Below are 18,464 nucleotides of genomic sequence, written 5' to 3' on the forward strand. Positions count from 1 at the left end.
TATCCTTTGCCAATATAATCCATCCACCTGACAGGTGTGGCATATCAAGAAGCTGATTAAACAGCATGATCATTACACAGGTACACCTTGTACTGGGGACAATAAAATGCAACTCTATAATGCCACAGATGTCTCATGTTTTGAGGGAGCGTGCAATTGGCATGCTGACTGCAGTAATGTCCACCAGAGCTGTTGCCAGATAATATAATGTTAATCTCTCTACTATAAGCCGCCTCCAACGTCGTTTTAGAGAATTTGGCAGTGAGTCCAACTGACCTCATAACCGCAGACCACATGTAATCACACCAGCCCAGAACCTCAAAATCTAGCTTCTTCACCTGCGGGATTGTCTGAGACAAGCCACCAAGACAGCTGATGAAACTGAGGAGCATTTCTGTCTGTAATAAAGCCCTTTTGTGGGGAAAACTCATTCTAATTGGCTGGGTCTGGCTCCCCAGTGGGTGGGCCTGGCTCCCAAGTGGGTGTGCTTATGCCCTCCCTGGCCCACCCATGGCTGCGCCCCTGCCAAGTCATGTGAAATCTGTAAATTAGGGCCTAATGAATTTATTTCAATTGACTGATTTCATTATATGAACTATAACTCAGTCAAGTTGTTGAAAATGTTGCATGTTGCATTTATATTTTTGTTCAGTATAAATCCATATCGGGTGAAGCGCTTAGAAATTACAGCACTTTGTCTATATAGGCCCCACATTTTAGGGGACCAAATGTATTGGGACAAATTCACTTATACAGTGGATTCGGAAAGTATTCAGACCCCTTGACATTTTCCACATTTTATTACGTTACAGCCTTATTCTAAAAATAATTAAATAATTTCCCCCCCCTCATCAATCTACACACAATACCCCATAATGACAAAGCAAAAATGTCTGGACACATAAGTATCCAGACCCTTTACTCAGTACTTTGTTGAAGCACCTTTGGCAGCGATATCAGAGAAATAGTCCTTTAGGTGCCTCTTGGCAAACTCCAAGTGGGCTGTCGTGCCTTTTACTGAGGAGTGGCTTTTGTCTGGCCACCCTACAATAACGTCCTGATTGGTGGAGTGCTGCAGAGATGGTTGTCCTTCTGGAATATTCTCCCATCACAGAGGAACTCTGGAGCTCTGTCAGAGTAACCATCGGGTTCTTGGTCACCTCCCTGACCAAGGCACTTCTCCGCCGATTGCCCAGTTTGGCCGGGCAGCCAGCTCTAGGAGAATCTTGGTGATTCCAAAATTATTCAATTTAAGAATGATGGAGGCCACTGTGTTCTTGGGGACCTTCAATGCTGCATACTTTTTTTGTTACCCTTCCCCAGATCTGTGCCTCGACACAATCCTGTCTCGGAGATCTACGGACAATTGCTTTGACCTCATGGCTTGGTTTTTGCTCTGACATGCACTGTCAACTGTGGGACCTTATATAGACAGGTGTGTGCCTTTCCAAATCATGTCCATTCAAGTTGTAGAAACAGTATGATCAATGGAAACAGGATGCACTTGAGCTCAATTTCGAGTCTCATTGCAATGGGTCTGAATACTTATGTAAATAAGTTATTTCTGTTTGTTATTTTTTATAAATGTGCTAACATTTATAAAAACCTTTTTTCACTGTCATTATGGAGTATTGTGTGTAGATTGATGAGATTTATTTAATGTAATTAATTTCAGAATAAGGCTGTAACGTAACAAAATGTGGAAAAGGGGAAGGGGTCTGAATCCTTTCCGAATGCACTGTATGTGTATTAAAGTAGTCAAAAGTTTAGTATTTAGTCCCATAATCCTAGCACGCAATGATTACATCAAGCTTATGACGCTACAACCTTGTTGGATGTATTTGCTGCTTGTTTTGGTTATGTTTCAGATTATTTTATGCCCAAATAGAAATTAATGGTAAATAATGTATTGTGTCATTTAGGAGTCACTTTTATTGTAAATAAGAACAGAATATGTTTCTAAACACTTCTACATTAATGTGGATGCTACCATGATTACGGATAGTCCTGAATGAATCGTGAATAATGATTAGTGAGAAAGTTACAGACACACAAAAACAAAAAAAAAAGTGTAATTGTCGCAATACTTTTGGAGCTCACTGTAAGGTAGTCTTTGATTAGTACAAGTAGGAACAGAAACATGCAAGTAAACCCAAGGAACCTACAATCAAATGAACCATCTACCAATGAACTTAAAAAGAATATGGACTAATACATTTAATGCGCACAACCCGTAAAGTAGAAGGCAACAGATTTGATCATTTGATTCACTGTACTGTTAATTTCCCAGATACATTGCAATATACAAAAAATATAAAAAATGTCTAACAGTAAAATGACAAAATTCACTTTGTTGTACATATTGTATTTCCCTTAAAAATGTGCAAAATCAAAAGGAGTAAACAGAAAATATATTTCTCTACACAACCATGGTCTGAGACCCTAGTTAAGGTAAGTTGGTCTAATTTTATTTAATGAGCAGCACTTTGGTATTTGGTATTTATTAGGATCCCCATTAGTCGCTGCAAAAGGAGCAGTTACTCTTCCTGGGGTCCACATAAAACATGATATAATACATAGTACAGAAAAGGACGTAAATACATCAATTTAAAACATCACACATAGCCTACATATCAGTACATGCACACAATATCTAGGTCTAATACATAATACAGTGCACATTACAATATATATAAAATGGCTGTGTGTCTTCACAGTCCCCTTTGTGCAGTAAGGTGTTCTTTTATCTGGTTTTTAAATCTGGTTTTATTGCTAGCTTGAGTTACCTGGGGTGGCAGAGTTCTATGTAGTCATATTTAATACTACAATCCAATGATTGTTATTTTTTCACTCTTTATGTGATGCACAATGCAGAGAACGCCGGAATAATTATAATTGAATTACCATAGTGAATCATTGTAATGTTTGTTCATGTGTCAATTAATATGGGTTGCCAATTGGTGATTTGACACAGAAATATGTGGTTCCCAGCCTCTGGTTCTGGACCTTGGGACCTTGACTGTGAAGTGACCTATGAAGAGACCTCTGGTTGCATGTATTGTGTTGTACTGATGAGTGTCCAAACTGTGTGCCAACTGCTTGAACAGACAATTTGGTACATTCAACATATCAATACCTCGCACAAAGACCAAAAGTGATGCAGTCAATATCTCCTCAACTTTGAGCCAGTAGAGACTGACATGGATGTTACTGACACTTGTCCTCCGTGTACGTCTAAGTGTGATACGTCCTGCTTTGTTCTGGACCAACTACAATTGACCCATGTCTCTCTTTGCCACACATAACCACACAGCTGGGCAGTAGTCCAGGTGTGACAAAAGTAGGGCCTGTAGGACCGGTCTGGTCAACTGAGATGTCAAGACGGCAGAGCAATGCCCTATCATGGTGTCATGACTGTCCACAAGAATCCAAATAGGTCAGGTCAGGTTTGCAATGAATAACTTCAATCAGACCCCCTCTCCATCTCTCCTTTAATAAGCATCCATGTTGTTGTCATTCTGTTAGGGACCTGTTTTTAGCGTATTAAGTCTCCAGTCATTGAATACTGAGTTATGATTAAAACTTCTTGTCAATAGGGGGGCGCTATTTAAACGGCCTCGTACTCTATTCTAGATCGTACAATATGCATATTATTATTACTATTGGATAGAAAACACTCTCAAGTTTCTAAAACTGTTTGAATTATATCTGTGAGTAAAACAGAACTAATTTGGCAGCAAACTTCCAGACAGGAAGTGAAAAATCTGAAAACGATGCTCTGTTCCAGGACCTGCCTATTCAATTGCCTAATTTCTATGGATTTGCATGCACTGCATACGCCTTCCACTAGATGTCAACAGGCAGTGGAAGGTGGAATGGGGTGTCTAGCTTGATCTGAGGTCGAACAAGAGCTCTTGGAATGACGTGATCACAATTTCCTTTCTCTACCTAGGCGCGGGAAGGACACCAGCATTGGCTTCTGAAAAGCGTTCGGTATAGACGGTGGATGTCTCCGGCTCTGATTTTATTTGATAGATGTGATAAAAACATCATAAAGTAGTTTTTTTCAACCGAGTTGTATCAGTTTATTCAACGTTTATTGCGACTTTTGGCATTTTCCTTTCTTTGCGTCAGGAGAAGATGGGCATGTTCGCGCCACATGGCTAGCTAAGGTTGCTAATTCGACAGGAGAAGAGGACATTCTAAAACCAAACAAAGATTTATTCTGGACAAAGGACTCCTTGTACAAGATTCTGATGGAAGCTCAGCAAAAGTAAGAACCATTTTTGATGTTATTTCGTATTTCTGTGGAAAATGTAGAGTCCTGTTTTCCGCCCTTTTTGCGGGCGCTGTCTCGCTATAACGTAATCTGTTTGTTATGGTAAAGTTGTTTTTAAAAATCTAACACGGCGGTTGCATTAAGAATTGGTGTATCGGGCCTCCCGGGTGGCGCAGTGGTCTAGAGCACTGCATCGCAGTGCTATGCTGCGCCACCAGAGTCTGGGTTCGCGCCCAGGCTCTGTCGCAGCCGGCCGCGACCGGGAGGTCCGTGGGGCGACGCACAATTGGCTTAGCGTCGTCCGGGTTAGGGAGGGTTTGGCCGGTAGGGATATCCTTGTCTCATCGCGCTCCAGCGACTCCTGTGGCGGGCCGGGCGCAGTGCGCGCTAACCGGGGGGGCGGGTGCACGGTGTTTCCTCCGACACATTGGTGCAGCTGGCTTCCGGGTTGGAGGCGCGCTGTGTTAAGAAGCAGTGCGGCTAGGTTGGGTTGTGCTTCGGAGGACGCATGACTTTCGACCTTCGTCTCTCCCGAGCCCGTACGGGAGTTGTAGCGATGAGACAAGATAGTAATTACTAGCGATTGGATACCACGAAAATTGGGGAGAAAAGGGGATAAAATTTAAAAAAATAAAATAAATAAAAAAATAAATAAAAAAGAATTGGTGTATCTTTCATTTGCTGTCCAACATGTATTTTTTAGTAAAGTTTATGATGAGTTCTTTGGTCAGATTAGGTGAGTGTCCAAAATATCTCCGTAGATTCTGGTGAATCGATGATACATATTCACAATGTATAACCACGGTTTGCAGCTCAAAATATGCACATTTTCGAACAAAACATAAGTGTATTGTATAACCTGATGTTATAGGACTGTCATCTGATGAAGTTGGTCAAGGTTAGTGATTAATTTTATATCTTTTGCTGTTTTTTTGCGATCGCTACCTTTTGCTGCTGATAAATGCATTTGTGTGTTTGGCTATTGTGGTAAGCTAATATAATGCTATATTGTGTTTTCGCTGTAAAACACTTAAAAAAATCAGAAATATTGGCTGGATTCACAAGATGTTTATCTTTCATTTGCTGTACACCATGTATTTTTCATAAATGTTTTATGATGAGTATTTAGGTATTTCACGTTGCTCTCTGTAATTATTCTGGCTGCTTTGGTGATATTTTTGATGGTAGCTGCAATGTAAAACTATGATTTATACCTCAAATATACACATTTTCGAACAAAACATAAATGTATTGTATAACATGTTATAAGACTGTCATCTGATGAAGTTGTTTCTTGGTTAGTGACTAATTATATCTCTATTTGGTCGGTTTTGTGATAGCTACCTATGCGGTAGAAAAATTGTGAAAATATACGGTTGAGTCTTTTGCTATTGTGGTTAGCTAATAGAAATACATATTGTGTTTTCGCTGTAAAACATTTTAATAATCGGAAATGATGGCTGGATTCACAAGATGTTTATCTTTCATTTGCTGTATTGGACTTGTGATTTCATGAAAATTATATTATATGATATCCCTGTCGCGTTAGGCTAGGCTATGCTAGTCAGCTTTTTTGATGAGGATGCTCCCGGATCCGGGATGGGTAGCAATGAAAGGTTAATAAGTTGGCTGTTTATAGACGTAATAGGTAAAGACCTTTTAGAGTTTAATTCGGGAAATGGTAACTGTTTAAAGAACTGCTCTCGTGGTGCCCCAGATCCTAATGAGTTAATTGTTACATGATTAATTGAAAATCGGGTAACAATTAAACAATTAAACACAGTTAGATAAATAACAGTCTTCAGATTAATGTTAAAGTCAAGTCACGACAATCGACAGACCTCTTCCCATTTTAGCAACCATTGAGTCTATATGTTTTGACCATGATAGCTTGCTATCTTGTGTTACACCCAGCAGTTTAGTCTCCTCAACTTGCTTAATCACCACATTATGATATTTTTGGATATTTAGCACCAGCCTATTGCTAGTTACCCACTCTAAAACTGACTGGAGATCTACGCTAAGGGTGACAGTTATTTATTTTACTGCTGCAGCCGACGTGTATACTGTTGAGCTGTCAGCATATGTAGACACACAGACGTTATTCAAGGTCTAGTGGTTAGAGCGTTGGACAAGTAACCGTGAGGTTGTAAGATCGAATCCCCAAGCTGACAAGGTGAAAATCTGTCGTTCTGCCCCTGAACAAGGCAGTTAACCCACTGTTCCTAGGCCGTCATTGAAAATAAGAATTTGTTCATAACTGACTTGCCTAGTTAAAAAAAGGTAAAAAATAAAATAAAATAAAACAATTGTAAAAACAGAAACCAAAAATGGCCCTACCCGGCTGCCCAGTGGTACACCACACTCAACTGAATGTGCATGAGAAGTTTCCATTAACGAAAACCCTCTGTGTTCTATTAGATAGGTAACTCTCAATCCATAATAAGGCAGAGGATGCAAATCTACGTTTTTTTCAGCAATCGGTTATGATCAATGACATCTAAAGCTGCACTGAAGTCTAACAGAACAGCTCTCACAATCTTCTTACTACCAATTTCATTCAGCCAAGCATCAGTCATTTGTGTCAATGCCGAGCATGTTGAGTGCCCTTCCCTATAAGCATGCTGAAAGTCTGTTGTTAATTTTCTGTAAAATAACATTGCATTTGATCAAACACAATTTTTTCAAAAAGTTTGCTAAGCACTTGAAACAGGCTGATTGGTCGGCTGTTTGAACCATTAAAGGGTGCTATGCTATTCTTGGGTAGCGGAATTACCTTTACCTCCCTGACACACCGTCTTTTAGGCTTAAATTGAACATGTGGCAAACAGGAGTCACAATGTATTCCGTTACCAACTTAAGCAATTCATCATCCAGGTTGTCGGTACCAGGTGATTTTTCCAGGACTGACAGTGTACTGACGTCCCCAGGGCGAACATTTCTTTCCCAGTGCTAATACAGTGCTAACTGTGCTTCTCCAGTTGTAACAGTGCTTCACCAGTGCTTTCCCAATGCTAACAGGGTCATTGGAGAGTGAGTAACAGACTGAGGTCAAGGCTGTTTCCTCATAAGAGACCCTCCCTCTGACCGCATAGTAGAGTCCCTCCCTCCCTGCACTCTCAGTCAGTCTCTTGTCTATTAGGACTCTTGTCTATTAGGACTCTTGTCTATTAGGACTCTTGTCTATTAAGACTCTTGTCTATTAGGACTCTTGTCTATTAGGACTCAGACTGAAACACACAATACAAAGGAGCTAACTGAATTCCTTTATCACCCACTACATCAGTGTACTAATGAACTGTTGAACTGATTATTGACATATGGATGGATGATTTATGTTTTTTCTGCTGTACTGCTATCTGTTTTTACTACATTGATTGCTGTTTTTGTGACTGTGTCTCTGTAAGTACAGTATTTCCCGTCGGGATTAAACTGTGTATTGCTATTCTTTTCTAATAAATGTAACTACCATACAGTGGGGTCCATACTGCCAGTTAAACTTCCACTATATTGCTGTTGGGTGCATAGTTTAATGTAATTCTTCTCAGGCTGAGTTCTAAAGATGCTAGATACAGTAGGCCTTCAGTACAGTACCATCTTCCCTGATATATATCTCCTCTCCACTGACAAGTCCTGCATAAGAACATCCTAGATAAGAGTGAGCTTCCTGTTGTCTCTGTAAAGACTAGGAGGGTTCTGAGGAGGGGCCCTGGGCTGCTTCCGGTTTAGATTTCCCCTTCAATTATATGACGTCATAAGAAGCTCCCCTCTCCACAAACAAGGTTATTTTTGATAATTCTGGAAACGAACAAATTCTTTTTTTAAATGCTACATTGCATTATAAGGGGGTCATACATGTTTATGACAAGTCTTACAATGTACTATAACTACACCGTAAAGCATTATACCGGTTACTCACTTTAAAAACAAATATTGCACTCTGTGACACTGATACACTACATAAACATTATCGTGACAGAAATATTATCATGGGAATCAGATGGTTGTGTAAGTTAAATCAATATAAAAAGCAATACTGCTGGCCCAGACAGTAGTGTCCAACTTGCAGCCAGCTGTCATAGCAGGGGTCTCATTGTTTTGCTGTCAACAATGTTAATGCTAAACTATAGGCTCTTCTTGGTACATAATCCCATATTGTTGGCCACTGAATCTTCAGATTCACGTTACTTGCCGAGTGGATATGAACAAAATACAATAGATCTCTATTTTGGATGAATTGTCTGTTTAATTCTGTTTGATAAAGCAGCTTGTCTAAGCAGGTTGATTTAATGAGGTAGGCCTAGTAGACTTGTGCAGTAGACTAGAGTAATGGGATACACCTGTGGTAGTAGTATTACATCAAATTAAATTGTATTTGCCACATGCCTCGTAAACAGCAGGTGTGGACTAACAGTGAAATGCTTAGAAGGCTTGTGCGGTAGGAATGGGCAGTAAACGTGTGCCGTAGGACTACTGCAGAAGTGTACAATTGTTTGATTTACTGAGGTAGGCCTTTGCACCAGCCTACAATCACAGTAGCCTACAATCACAGATGAAACAGAAAAAGACATCTGAGATTCTTCCTAAATGCTTCTGTCAGCTAGTATCAATGCCTACCAGTTGCCAAGCAACAGATCTGTTAGTTCAATGCACAAGCATCAACCTGCCGCCACAGTTTCAATAAGTACAGTATGTTTTTTGATAAAACAAGAAATGTACCATGGGTATAAAACCTTTGGCATGTAGCCTATTGTGTCATGCTGAACATAAAAACTGAGGTATATAAATGGAAATATATGAGTAATAGGCTGAATATTACACACAAATTGACTGCAACAGAGAGTGACAAATCGTCACACAACTAAGCTCTTGCGTGTAGTGACAATCCTGTATCTTGTGGTCATCATGATAGTCATCTTGTGTCCTGGGGTACGTTTTTTCCGTTTGAATTCTGTATCTGCATAATGTTTTTATGCTAATGTTTCTATCACATCTAACTTGAATTGAGAGTTGGGAGTGAGGGAGTGAGACACAGAAGATGTTTGTGTGGTGCCTATAAAGGGATAGGCCTACTAGGCCAGGTAGACCCTCAGCACAAGGGTTGGTTGGCTGGAGGGTACTAGCAGACAGACAGTCAAGGCAGAGAGGCATGATTCTCCACTAGCCTCCATTCAGCTACACACTGGACAGCCTTCTATCTGCTGCCAAGTCGGCAAAGAATCTCTGATACCCAGTTATTGTCCCAAATGGCACCCTATTCCCTATATAGTACACTACCCTGGTCAAAAGTAGTGTACTATATAAGGAATAGGGTGCCATTTGGGACACCAACACAGTACTCTCTCTCATCATTAAAGGACTGACTGTCACTGTATCAAAGTCATTAAAATGGACTGCTACACTCTAAGAATGCTCTTCTCTGTTACACTGACTGAAACGTCTAGTAGGGTTGGTTGGTACACAGATTGTCATACTGTCTCTGTACCATACTGAGGTATACGGTATTACTGGAAGTGCACACAAGGGACACACAAAACAATTTTAGCAGGGATCTTGATCCAGGATGGGATTGAATGTTTCTGCTGTAACCAAGAAGCTTGATCATTACATCTAGCCACTTAGCTAGCAAGTTAGCAAACCAAATACATAGCCGGAGCCCTGAGCTAGATATAAATTTCATATAGTTATACTTATATTTATAAACAGTGGTGTAGCACGCACCCCCAGAGCTGCTGCTGTTTTAATGCTATTGAAAATCATACCTTTGGTATTTCGAAATACCTCGGTATACGTTATAAATGGTATATCGCCCAAACCTAACGTCTAGTATGGAATCTGCCATTCATGACACACCTCGCCAGTCCCCACTATGAATAAGTAATATATCAGTCACCCAAGCCACGGACTGTTTACCTGGCTACCGTCTAGCAGATGGAATCAGTACAGGTGCATCAGAGCCAAGACAGAGAGACTAAGAAGCAGCTTCTATTACCAGGCTATCAGACTGTTGAACAGACATCATTAGCCGTCTATCAGGTCACACACACACACACACACACACACACACACACACACACACACACACACACACACACACACACACACACACACACACACACACACACACACACACACACATAGTTACACTGTTTATACACACTGCATATTTATTTATATACTGGATTCTTGACATTGCTCACTCTAATATATCTACTGATGTACATATCATTCTTAGTATATCCTGTGAAAAGTATTCCGGTGTACAAACATATAGATTGCATTTTTATTACTGTTACAGTGCTATTTGAGTTGTTAAATTGGATTCATCCTGACATTCGTGATTGCTTATTGTAACTTGTTTACTCTTTGATTATTTGTGTACTTGTTTGACATTATACTGCATCATTTGGAGCTAGTAACACAAGCATTTTGCTGCACCCACTATAATATCTGCTAAACTGTGTATGCAACCAATAAACATTGATGACTTTTTTTATTATAAATTAATAGTGAATACTAATACACTAGTAATAATGCTACTAAGAGTGGTTTTCTCTGTAGGTTTTTACAATTAGTAAATTAAACACCATGGGCCAATTTCCCAGACACAGATTAAGAGTCTTGGACTAAAAAGCACTAGACTTAATTTGTGTCCAGGAAAGTGGCCCTAGTATGGAATCAGTATATCACAACATCCCCACTATCACTATGAGTAAGTGTAACAAACAAATCATAAGTACCTGTAAAACTGTGGCTTCTTTAAAATACTTCTCCCTTCTATCCCAGGAAAATGTGTGTTTACTGAATGTTTTTCAAACCAGGACCTATACAGTATGTGCTCCGGTGCATCAGGCATTTATAACAACTGCGTAACAACCATATAACATACATGTATACCAACTGTAGATACTGCCGTGCCATTGGTTAGTAAGTAGTATGCTTCAGTCATTATGTGCCAATATGTGTCTGTCAGATGGTAACTGCTAATCTGACTGATTATAAATGTGTTCCCATTATATTGATCTCCGACTTCAATCTTAGCATTGGCTAAAGAACCTAGAAAAGCATTCCTTTGTCAATTTATTTGACTAATATTGTGGTGCTTTATGCAAGTATGCAGCAGAAACTATGTAGCTAGCTAGCCATCAAGCACAACATTTACTGCAAAGCTAGGCATGTTGTTACATTATAGGCTATTTCAGTGAGATACTATTTTATTTCAAGCCAGTGAACCATAGCTTTCAGTAAGTAGCCTATGAGTTATTATTCTTTTTACACGAAGATTGAAATAGACCAATCTCAGAAAACAGTGATTTATTTGTCCTATTGATGAGTGGGCTTGGCTAGCCAAATAACGTTAGCTTATCTGCAACACATTTTTAAGAGGGCCTTGACTGGCATTCTGCAGCCGTAGCTGTCATGCTTTGGGTTTCAAAACAAAGGTTTCTGCCATACACCACATATGATTTTGGGGTGTTTGATCTTTCAATCTCTTGAATGCAGTACAATTTATTATGAACCGAAGAATTACACTGGTATCTTACCTTCTTGATATTATAGATGCGAGTGAGCATTCCGATGCCCCTGTCGTTCAAAATGGTAAATTTCTCGGCCAGTTTTTGCTGGCCAGGTTGGAGCGAGCCGCGCGACAGTGTTGCCGACATAGCTACTGATTCTTGTAAAATATTTGTTGTAGAATTGCTGCCGCGTTTTGTTTGTTGTGAAAATAGTGACACTCCAGTGCTACAATGTTACAATTCGCCCATTCTGTGGGTGGAGCGGTTTCGCCAATCCCCACTCCTCTCTCCCGTCGCGGTTTTTACTAGGTGTTGTCCTATTTTACGAAAACGAGGCTGACAGGCTGTTTCCTGCAATCCAAATGCACGTCACGTGACCAGCATTTTATTCTAGGGAAGGAATATGGGCCTATATGTAGGCGGCTACACCCACGACAAAATAGTTCTCAAGTATTTGATCCTACATTGAAGGCCTACATTAAAAAGGCAACAATAAAGTGTGGCTGGATGTCTCAATGTGAATATTTTATATTAATGTCCAAAATCCTCAGTTATGTTTGAACATTATGATGACAGCATGTAAAATAGACTTTGAAATACTATACCACTGCACCAAACTGAATAGCCTATGGGACACACACACACACACACACACACACACACACACACACACACACACACACACACACACACACACACACACACACACAATGATGGCATCATGTGATAGTGACATCTGTGACGCCTAGAAAAATACTCTGGCCCCCATAAAGGCTGAGTGACTAATCTGAGTTCTCAATTTTCAAGTTGGGGTTGACAAAACCTGCCCATCAACACGCAGGAGTCCATTTGAACCAGGAGCTAGGCACTGTGAACATTACATCCAATGGAGTAGCCTAGACTGGTAGAGTGGCAGACCAATCTAACACTGGATTCTTTTTTTCTCCTTTGCTTTGTTTTGAGAAAACAAAGGCGATGCAGTCTCTTGCCCAGGAAATCAAGACATTTTCCAAGACCAATTTGAGAAAGCAATGCACCCGCGTGACGACGTTGAGCGGCAGGAGGATTATTGAGACATGGAAAGGGTCGACTATACATGTTGTAGAGGATAAAACTCAGCCTCAGACAGCATGCGGCTATGTGCAGGACAACAGCTGGGACGTACAAGTTGGAGTTATTAAACCTTATTTACTATTAGGTGAGTGGATGTCGATGAGATGTGTGTTATTGACAGGGGATAATTGACAGGTGCCTACACAGACACACATACTGTAGCTGTCAGTATGATATGAGGCCTTACGTTTTCAGTTTCTTGTCTCTGAGACTGAGTCTACTATATTATTGCATGTAAACACATTTAATCTTTCCTCAATATACCGTTTAAACTCATGTTTTTGAAAAAAATAACATCTTTATCATTACTGAAGTAAATATCATAAAAATATCTATGCTCAGTTAAAAATATTTCAATTTAAAACAATTTCTTACAGGCTCACAATTTGATGGTTGTTTTTTCTTGTTGTAGGCTCACAAGATGCTGCACATGACTTTGGCACTTTGAGAAAATATAAGGTATTGTTTTATGTCATAGAGATAAGCTTTATATTTAATACAATTTTCTGTCTTGTTTTGGTGTTTCATAAATGTTCTTCCTCCATTTCAGGTGTCCCACATTTTGAATGTAGCCTATGGTGTTGAAAACGCATTTCCAGACCTGTTCATTTATAAAACACTGAGCATTCTGGATGTTCCTGATACTGACATAACATCCTATTTCCAAGAGTGCTCAAAATTCATAGACCAAGCAAATGCAGAGGTAAGTTGTATGTGTTTTCACAACATTGCAGGCTAATATAGTCTAATTGGGGGCTGCAATATCCAGTTTCCTTTTCGCTGTTTTCTTTATTTTTATGCTTTAATACCGTATCTTTCACTGCATTCATCTTACCTGACAGTTTCAACATTCCTACTCATCATGAAAGATGACACATCATGAAAGTTATTTACACTTGCTAATTTTTATGATTGATACCGGTCTCCATGATGTGGTGGTTGTAAAGAAAGCGGCATACGTTAATAATCAGATGTTTTATATCAAGGAGAAACTATGCATAGTCACTTTACCCCTACCTATATGTACAAATTACCTCGACTAACCTGTACCCCCGCACATTGACTCGGTGCCGGCACCCCCTGTATATAGCCTCGTTATTGTTATTTTTCACTTTAGTTTATTTGGTAAATATTTTCTTAACTCCATGTATCGAACTGCATTGTTGGTTAAGGGCTTGTAAGTAAGCATTTCACGGTAAGGTCTACACCGGTTGTATTCGGCGCATGTGATAAATACAATTTTATTTGATAATCACTTTGCTGTATACAGTACATACTGTAGGTAAAATTACTTTACTTTAATAGTAATTTCTTTGAGTGTTCAAGTTGATGACCTGGCATATATCTGATACTGGACAGCAGTGAGCCAATGTAAGGCCTCCCTCCCTACCAGTAGGTATCTAGGTATCCTCCCTACCTCTGTATCCACTCTGTAGTAAATAATACATGGCTGAGTTTTCACCATGCATAATTTAGCCTGTTGTAGAAAGATCTTATCACTAGTGGCCCTTTGTTTACTATACAACCTTTTACCAAATCGCTGTGCCTATCACGCAACAACCTGACACTGTCACATGTTGCAAATTCACCAAAGGTTTATGATTACAATGACTGGGCCTTTTGGAAATAAGTTTCCACTCTCTGTTGAATGGAGGTCAGTGGCTCTTTTTACTTCCCTATGTAATCTGGGATGCAGGGGTAACTCCAACTGCCTAATCAAAGCATCCATGTTGCTTTTAGCTAAGTGGGAGAATAACTCTATCACCTTATAGCTTGAAATTTTCCCATTATGTGTGATTAGCATAAAAGTATTTTATTAGATTGACCTGTGTGAATTGAAGACATGGGATTCAAATTTAAAGCAGCCGAGCACATCAGGTCTCATTCTTTTGGACTGGATAGCACTAAACTGACATAATGCATCATACCCCCAAAACATTCCTTACCCCAGGACACTTCAACAGGTTTCCTGGGGTAAGGAACATATTTTTTTTAATTAAGTCCCTCAATTGACCACCTGATTACTTTTTTGTTCAAGCTGGGCTGAAGTCTGTTTGTGCACATTCTACTAACATAAGGCTTGTTTCTCTCTTCTTCCCCCTCAGAAAGGAGTTGTGTTGGTTCACTGCAATTCTGGAGTCTCGAGGTCAGCCTCGGTCGTCATTGGATACCTGATGTCCACGGAAGGAAAGCCTTTCAATGATGCGTTTACCTTGGTGAAATCGGCTCGGCCAGCCACGTGTCCAAACCCAGGGTTTCTTGAACAGTTGAAAGGTTTCAAACTGAAAGGGGGCATAGAAGCCAATGGTGTGGGCTATGCATGAGCAACAACAGCAACACCTCCAGAGCCAGAGTAATGCATTTCATCATCAGCCACTGTTTCTCACAAGGAGGCCATTCTGATGTGTCCAAAATTGTGCCCTATTTTCCTATACGGTATAATGCGCTGGGGACCTGGTCAAAAGTAGTGCAACATATAGGGAATAAGGTGTCATTTTGGATCTTACTAAGACCCCTAATACCCAAGGTACCCCAACATCATGTTGAGGTGTTCATTAGACTAAATTTTTTCAAAAGCCCTACAATGGCCTATCAATATACACTGTGGGTCCAGTGTTATTCAATAGTTAAACATCTCTGTTATCAATTTCTATAAACCACTGAGGGTGGTATGAGGCCACAATTTAATAAAGGTATAAATATACAATTCTCAACTTTATGAACCATGTCTGTGCAACAATTCTTAAGTTCATTTTGAGTCTTTCCTTTTTTGTACCAAAACGTGTGAGGTGAAAGTTCGAGAAAACCGACTAAACTGTATTATTTAATATAGTTTTAATTTTATTAACTTAAATCTTGGTTTAAGAAATATTATGGACATCTTCTTACTTTGTCTTAACATATTATTTATTGTATGTTGGGATGTTATCTATGGCAAGGGATTTCAGAAACTTTCCTTGCCCCATCATTTGTTAGCAAAAGTAAAATAATGTATTGTCTCATCTTATCATCAGGTGAATGATAATTGAAAGTATAAGTAATCAATTTTAAATGAATAGATTTGGTAGACTGTTTAATTATTTTGACCTCCCTACAGTTCATTGGAAGTGTAAACTCGACTCAACTTGCTGTTGTGAAGCAAATTTTCTGCAATTCTACATATTTTTCCATTGAGTTGAGAGAACATTTAGCAGATTTTAAGCTAATTTCCAGCAATTCTATGCATTTTGCCGTGGCTACCGCTGTGTGCTTCTGCTCAAACATTATTAAACCAATGTGCATGTGCCCTGGAATTTTCGATTCTCCCTGACTGTCTAGCTTTTATTTGATTGTTAGTTCTAAAAGATGCTACTACTTAAAACTATACATAGTTCAATATCTTTTCTGCATGCTTTCTATCTGGTTTTGGTAGTTTAAGTTGACACTGAAACTGTTTTTCCATCCCGAAACGGCGGCCTAAGAATTTTCTATACAGAAAATAACCTGGTAATTAGCATCATATTAAAGGGATAGTTCGAGATTTTGGCAATGAAGCCATTTATCTACTTCCCCAGAGTCAGATGGTAGCATACTAGCTAGCATGCTAACGGTTCCTGTAGACTTCCAGTTATTGTGCTAACGGTAGTTAGCATTGGCTCGTGAAATTACCTCTAACGTCCTCCATACTGGACGCAGAGACTTAACAATAGTATCCACGATGGTATTCTGTTGTAGCAGCGATATTCATAAAAACATTTTTTTTCACATAAAATCCCCAAAAATATTTCCCCCAAATTTGAAAACCCCTGATCTATGCGACGTTGAATAAGCTAAGATAATAATATACTGGAGGCTAGATTTTAAATGTTATAATGTACTTCCATGATTTTGTAACAGACATGCATTATTTTTGATGTTGTTATTATAAGTTTAAAATTGGTTTTTTTTATTGCAAAAAAAATTACTATAATTGTGGGTGTTTGAAATATGATCTTTATTAATGTTAAATTCTTTTATATGAACATGTTTGATAAAATGTTATGAACTCTTGTTCTAGAATGTAAACATATAATTATTGAAGTTAATTATTCTTCCATACTCAATGTAGGCTAGGCTACTGCTAACATTTACAACATAATATATGTTTCGGGAACTAGTGTGAATTGTGTTGTTAAGAACCTATGTTGATTAATGCATAAATGCACCCTTTGGATCAATGTGTGTGTGTAAATTCAGAATGTTTGAATAAAATATTGCTACTGAAGAGTTTATCTCCATTCAATTGAGTTTATAAAGTTATTCTATCCTATTCTATCCTTGTTGGCTGATTATCGTGACATTAATTACATCTGATTACAATGGCAGTATTATGTCCTTATGCATAATAACCACTTATAAACAAGTTATAATCATGTAATATAACATTTAGCAGGCTATAGGCTACTTAGACAGGACTAAACTCTTTGGACAGATGCACTCGATTAATGGGCTTAATATCACACATCGTCAAAGCAGTGTAATTTGATGATTAGAACATTATTATTAGCCTACACATTAAGTATGTTAACATGCACACGAATAATTCGATATTAACCTGATACTGGCATAAAGCAGAGTATGTAAATAGTCACGTAAACACCTTACTCTGCTTATCTATTCGGCATAAGGTCAAAATCGAAGTAAACATACGCCGATTAAAACACCTGGTTTTCTGAACAATATTTCGAATTGTTAGGACATCTATACAGAGTAATCGGAGTTCAAGCGGTGTATTTAATCTGCGCATGTGCCAGGACCAGCAACGCAAACGTCCCTCTTATGCGCGAGTGAAGTGTGTTCACAAAAAAATAAAAGTATGCATTTTAGAAATAGTTTTCATGTCCAGACTTTATATGTCCGAATTCATAATCAAATATGCTTCGCAAAAATAACATGGTCACTGTGTTAGAACGTTTATTTTGATTGGCGATTTTCTGCATTTAGCAAAAGTCCCATCAGGTACTGATGTCAGATGTGTCCATGTAAACAGGATCATTAGGGAGTCGTTCTTCTCGCAAAGCATGTAAACGTTTTCAACTAACTATTATATTAATCTGACTATCCACTCACATGTTTGAATAGGGCACAATAATGCCAAATGCCGTTTGCGCGTATGCTAGTCACGTTCAATCACAACAGAGCGGTTCTAATATTGCAGCCTAATCGAGAGGATGCTGTGGTAGAAAAGACAACTGTGTTTAGACTACTGAACATCAATAGCAGCGAGCTGGGAAGTGACACCACGAAACTACTACAAGGCTACAACTAGGCTGTATGGCATGCTTCATATTTTGTGAGAAAAAAATCCACAGGCGAATATTGCATCCAACAGGTGTGGCCATGGGCTTTCTATCGCTGTGAGGTTTCGCTCGCGGGAAGGCTGTACCTCTCACAAGTTGACAAGTTTCGGCGGGGAATTCCGTATTCTACATGGGCACTCTCTCTTCGACCCTCACGCGACGGAAAACGGCAGTTGTCTCGGTCATAGTCACCGAGCGAGAAGAACCGGTTTGGACAGCAGAGAACGAGGACCACCT

General features: G+C 39.2%; 2 protein-coding genes across 9 annotated transcripts in view; one reads left to right on the forward strand and one right to left on the reverse strand.

Moving 5' to 3' along the window:
- LOC139546610 (nck-associated protein 1) overlaps positions 1–12,118 on the reverse strand; it is a 69,886-nt gene extending 57,768 nt beyond the window's left edge. For all 8 annotated transcript variants that reach the window (XM_071355189.1, XM_071355187.1, XM_071355188.1 and 5 more), the window contains exon 1: positions 11,824–12,118. In XM_071355189.1, coding sequence (XP_071211290.1) covers positions 11,824–11,943 — 120 coding nt within the window. In that variant the 5' untranslated portion in view covers positions 11,944–12,118. The remainder of the gene's footprint in view (positions 1–11,823) is intronic.
- A 471-nt stretch (positions 12,119–12,589) lies between these two features.
- Positions 12,590–17,110, forward strand: LOC139546602 (dual specificity protein phosphatase 19-like). Its single transcript, XM_071355163.1, has 4 exons — positions 12,590–12,994; positions 13,322–13,368; positions 13,460–13,612; positions 15,015–17,110. Exons 1-4 carry the CDS (start codon positions 12,772–12,774, stop codon positions 15,231–15,233), a joined length of 642 nt encoding a protein of 213 aa, XP_071211264.1. The 5' UTR covers positions 12,590–12,771; the 3' UTR covers positions 15,234–17,110.
- The last annotated feature ends 1,354 nt before the right edge of the window (positions 17,111–18,464 follow it).

Source organism: Salvelinus alpinus, chromosome 20 (genome assembly GCF_045679555.1).
Source record: "Salvelinus alpinus chromosome 20, SLU_Salpinus.1, whole genome shotgun sequence".
Lineage (NCBI taxonomy): Eukaryota > Metazoa > Chordata > Actinopteri > Salmoniformes > Salmonidae > Salvelinus > Salvelinus alpinus.

What these genes read in the sequence shown, in the direction of transcription:
- LOC139546602 (XM_071355163.1), top strand. Translation starts at nt 12,772, where the DNA reads ATGCAGTCTCTTGCCCAGGAAATCAAGACATTTTCCAAGACCAATTTG. An exon ending in TAAACCTTATTTACTATTAG is followed by an intron (nt 12,995 to 13,321) that starts GTGAGTGGATGT and finishes TTCTTGTTGTAG; the next exon opens with GCTCACAAGATGCTGCACAT. An exon ending in GCACTTTGAGAAAATATAAG is followed by an intron (nt 13,369 to 13,459) that starts GTATTGTTTTAT and finishes CCTCCATTTCAG; the next exon opens with GTGTCCCACATTTTGAATGT.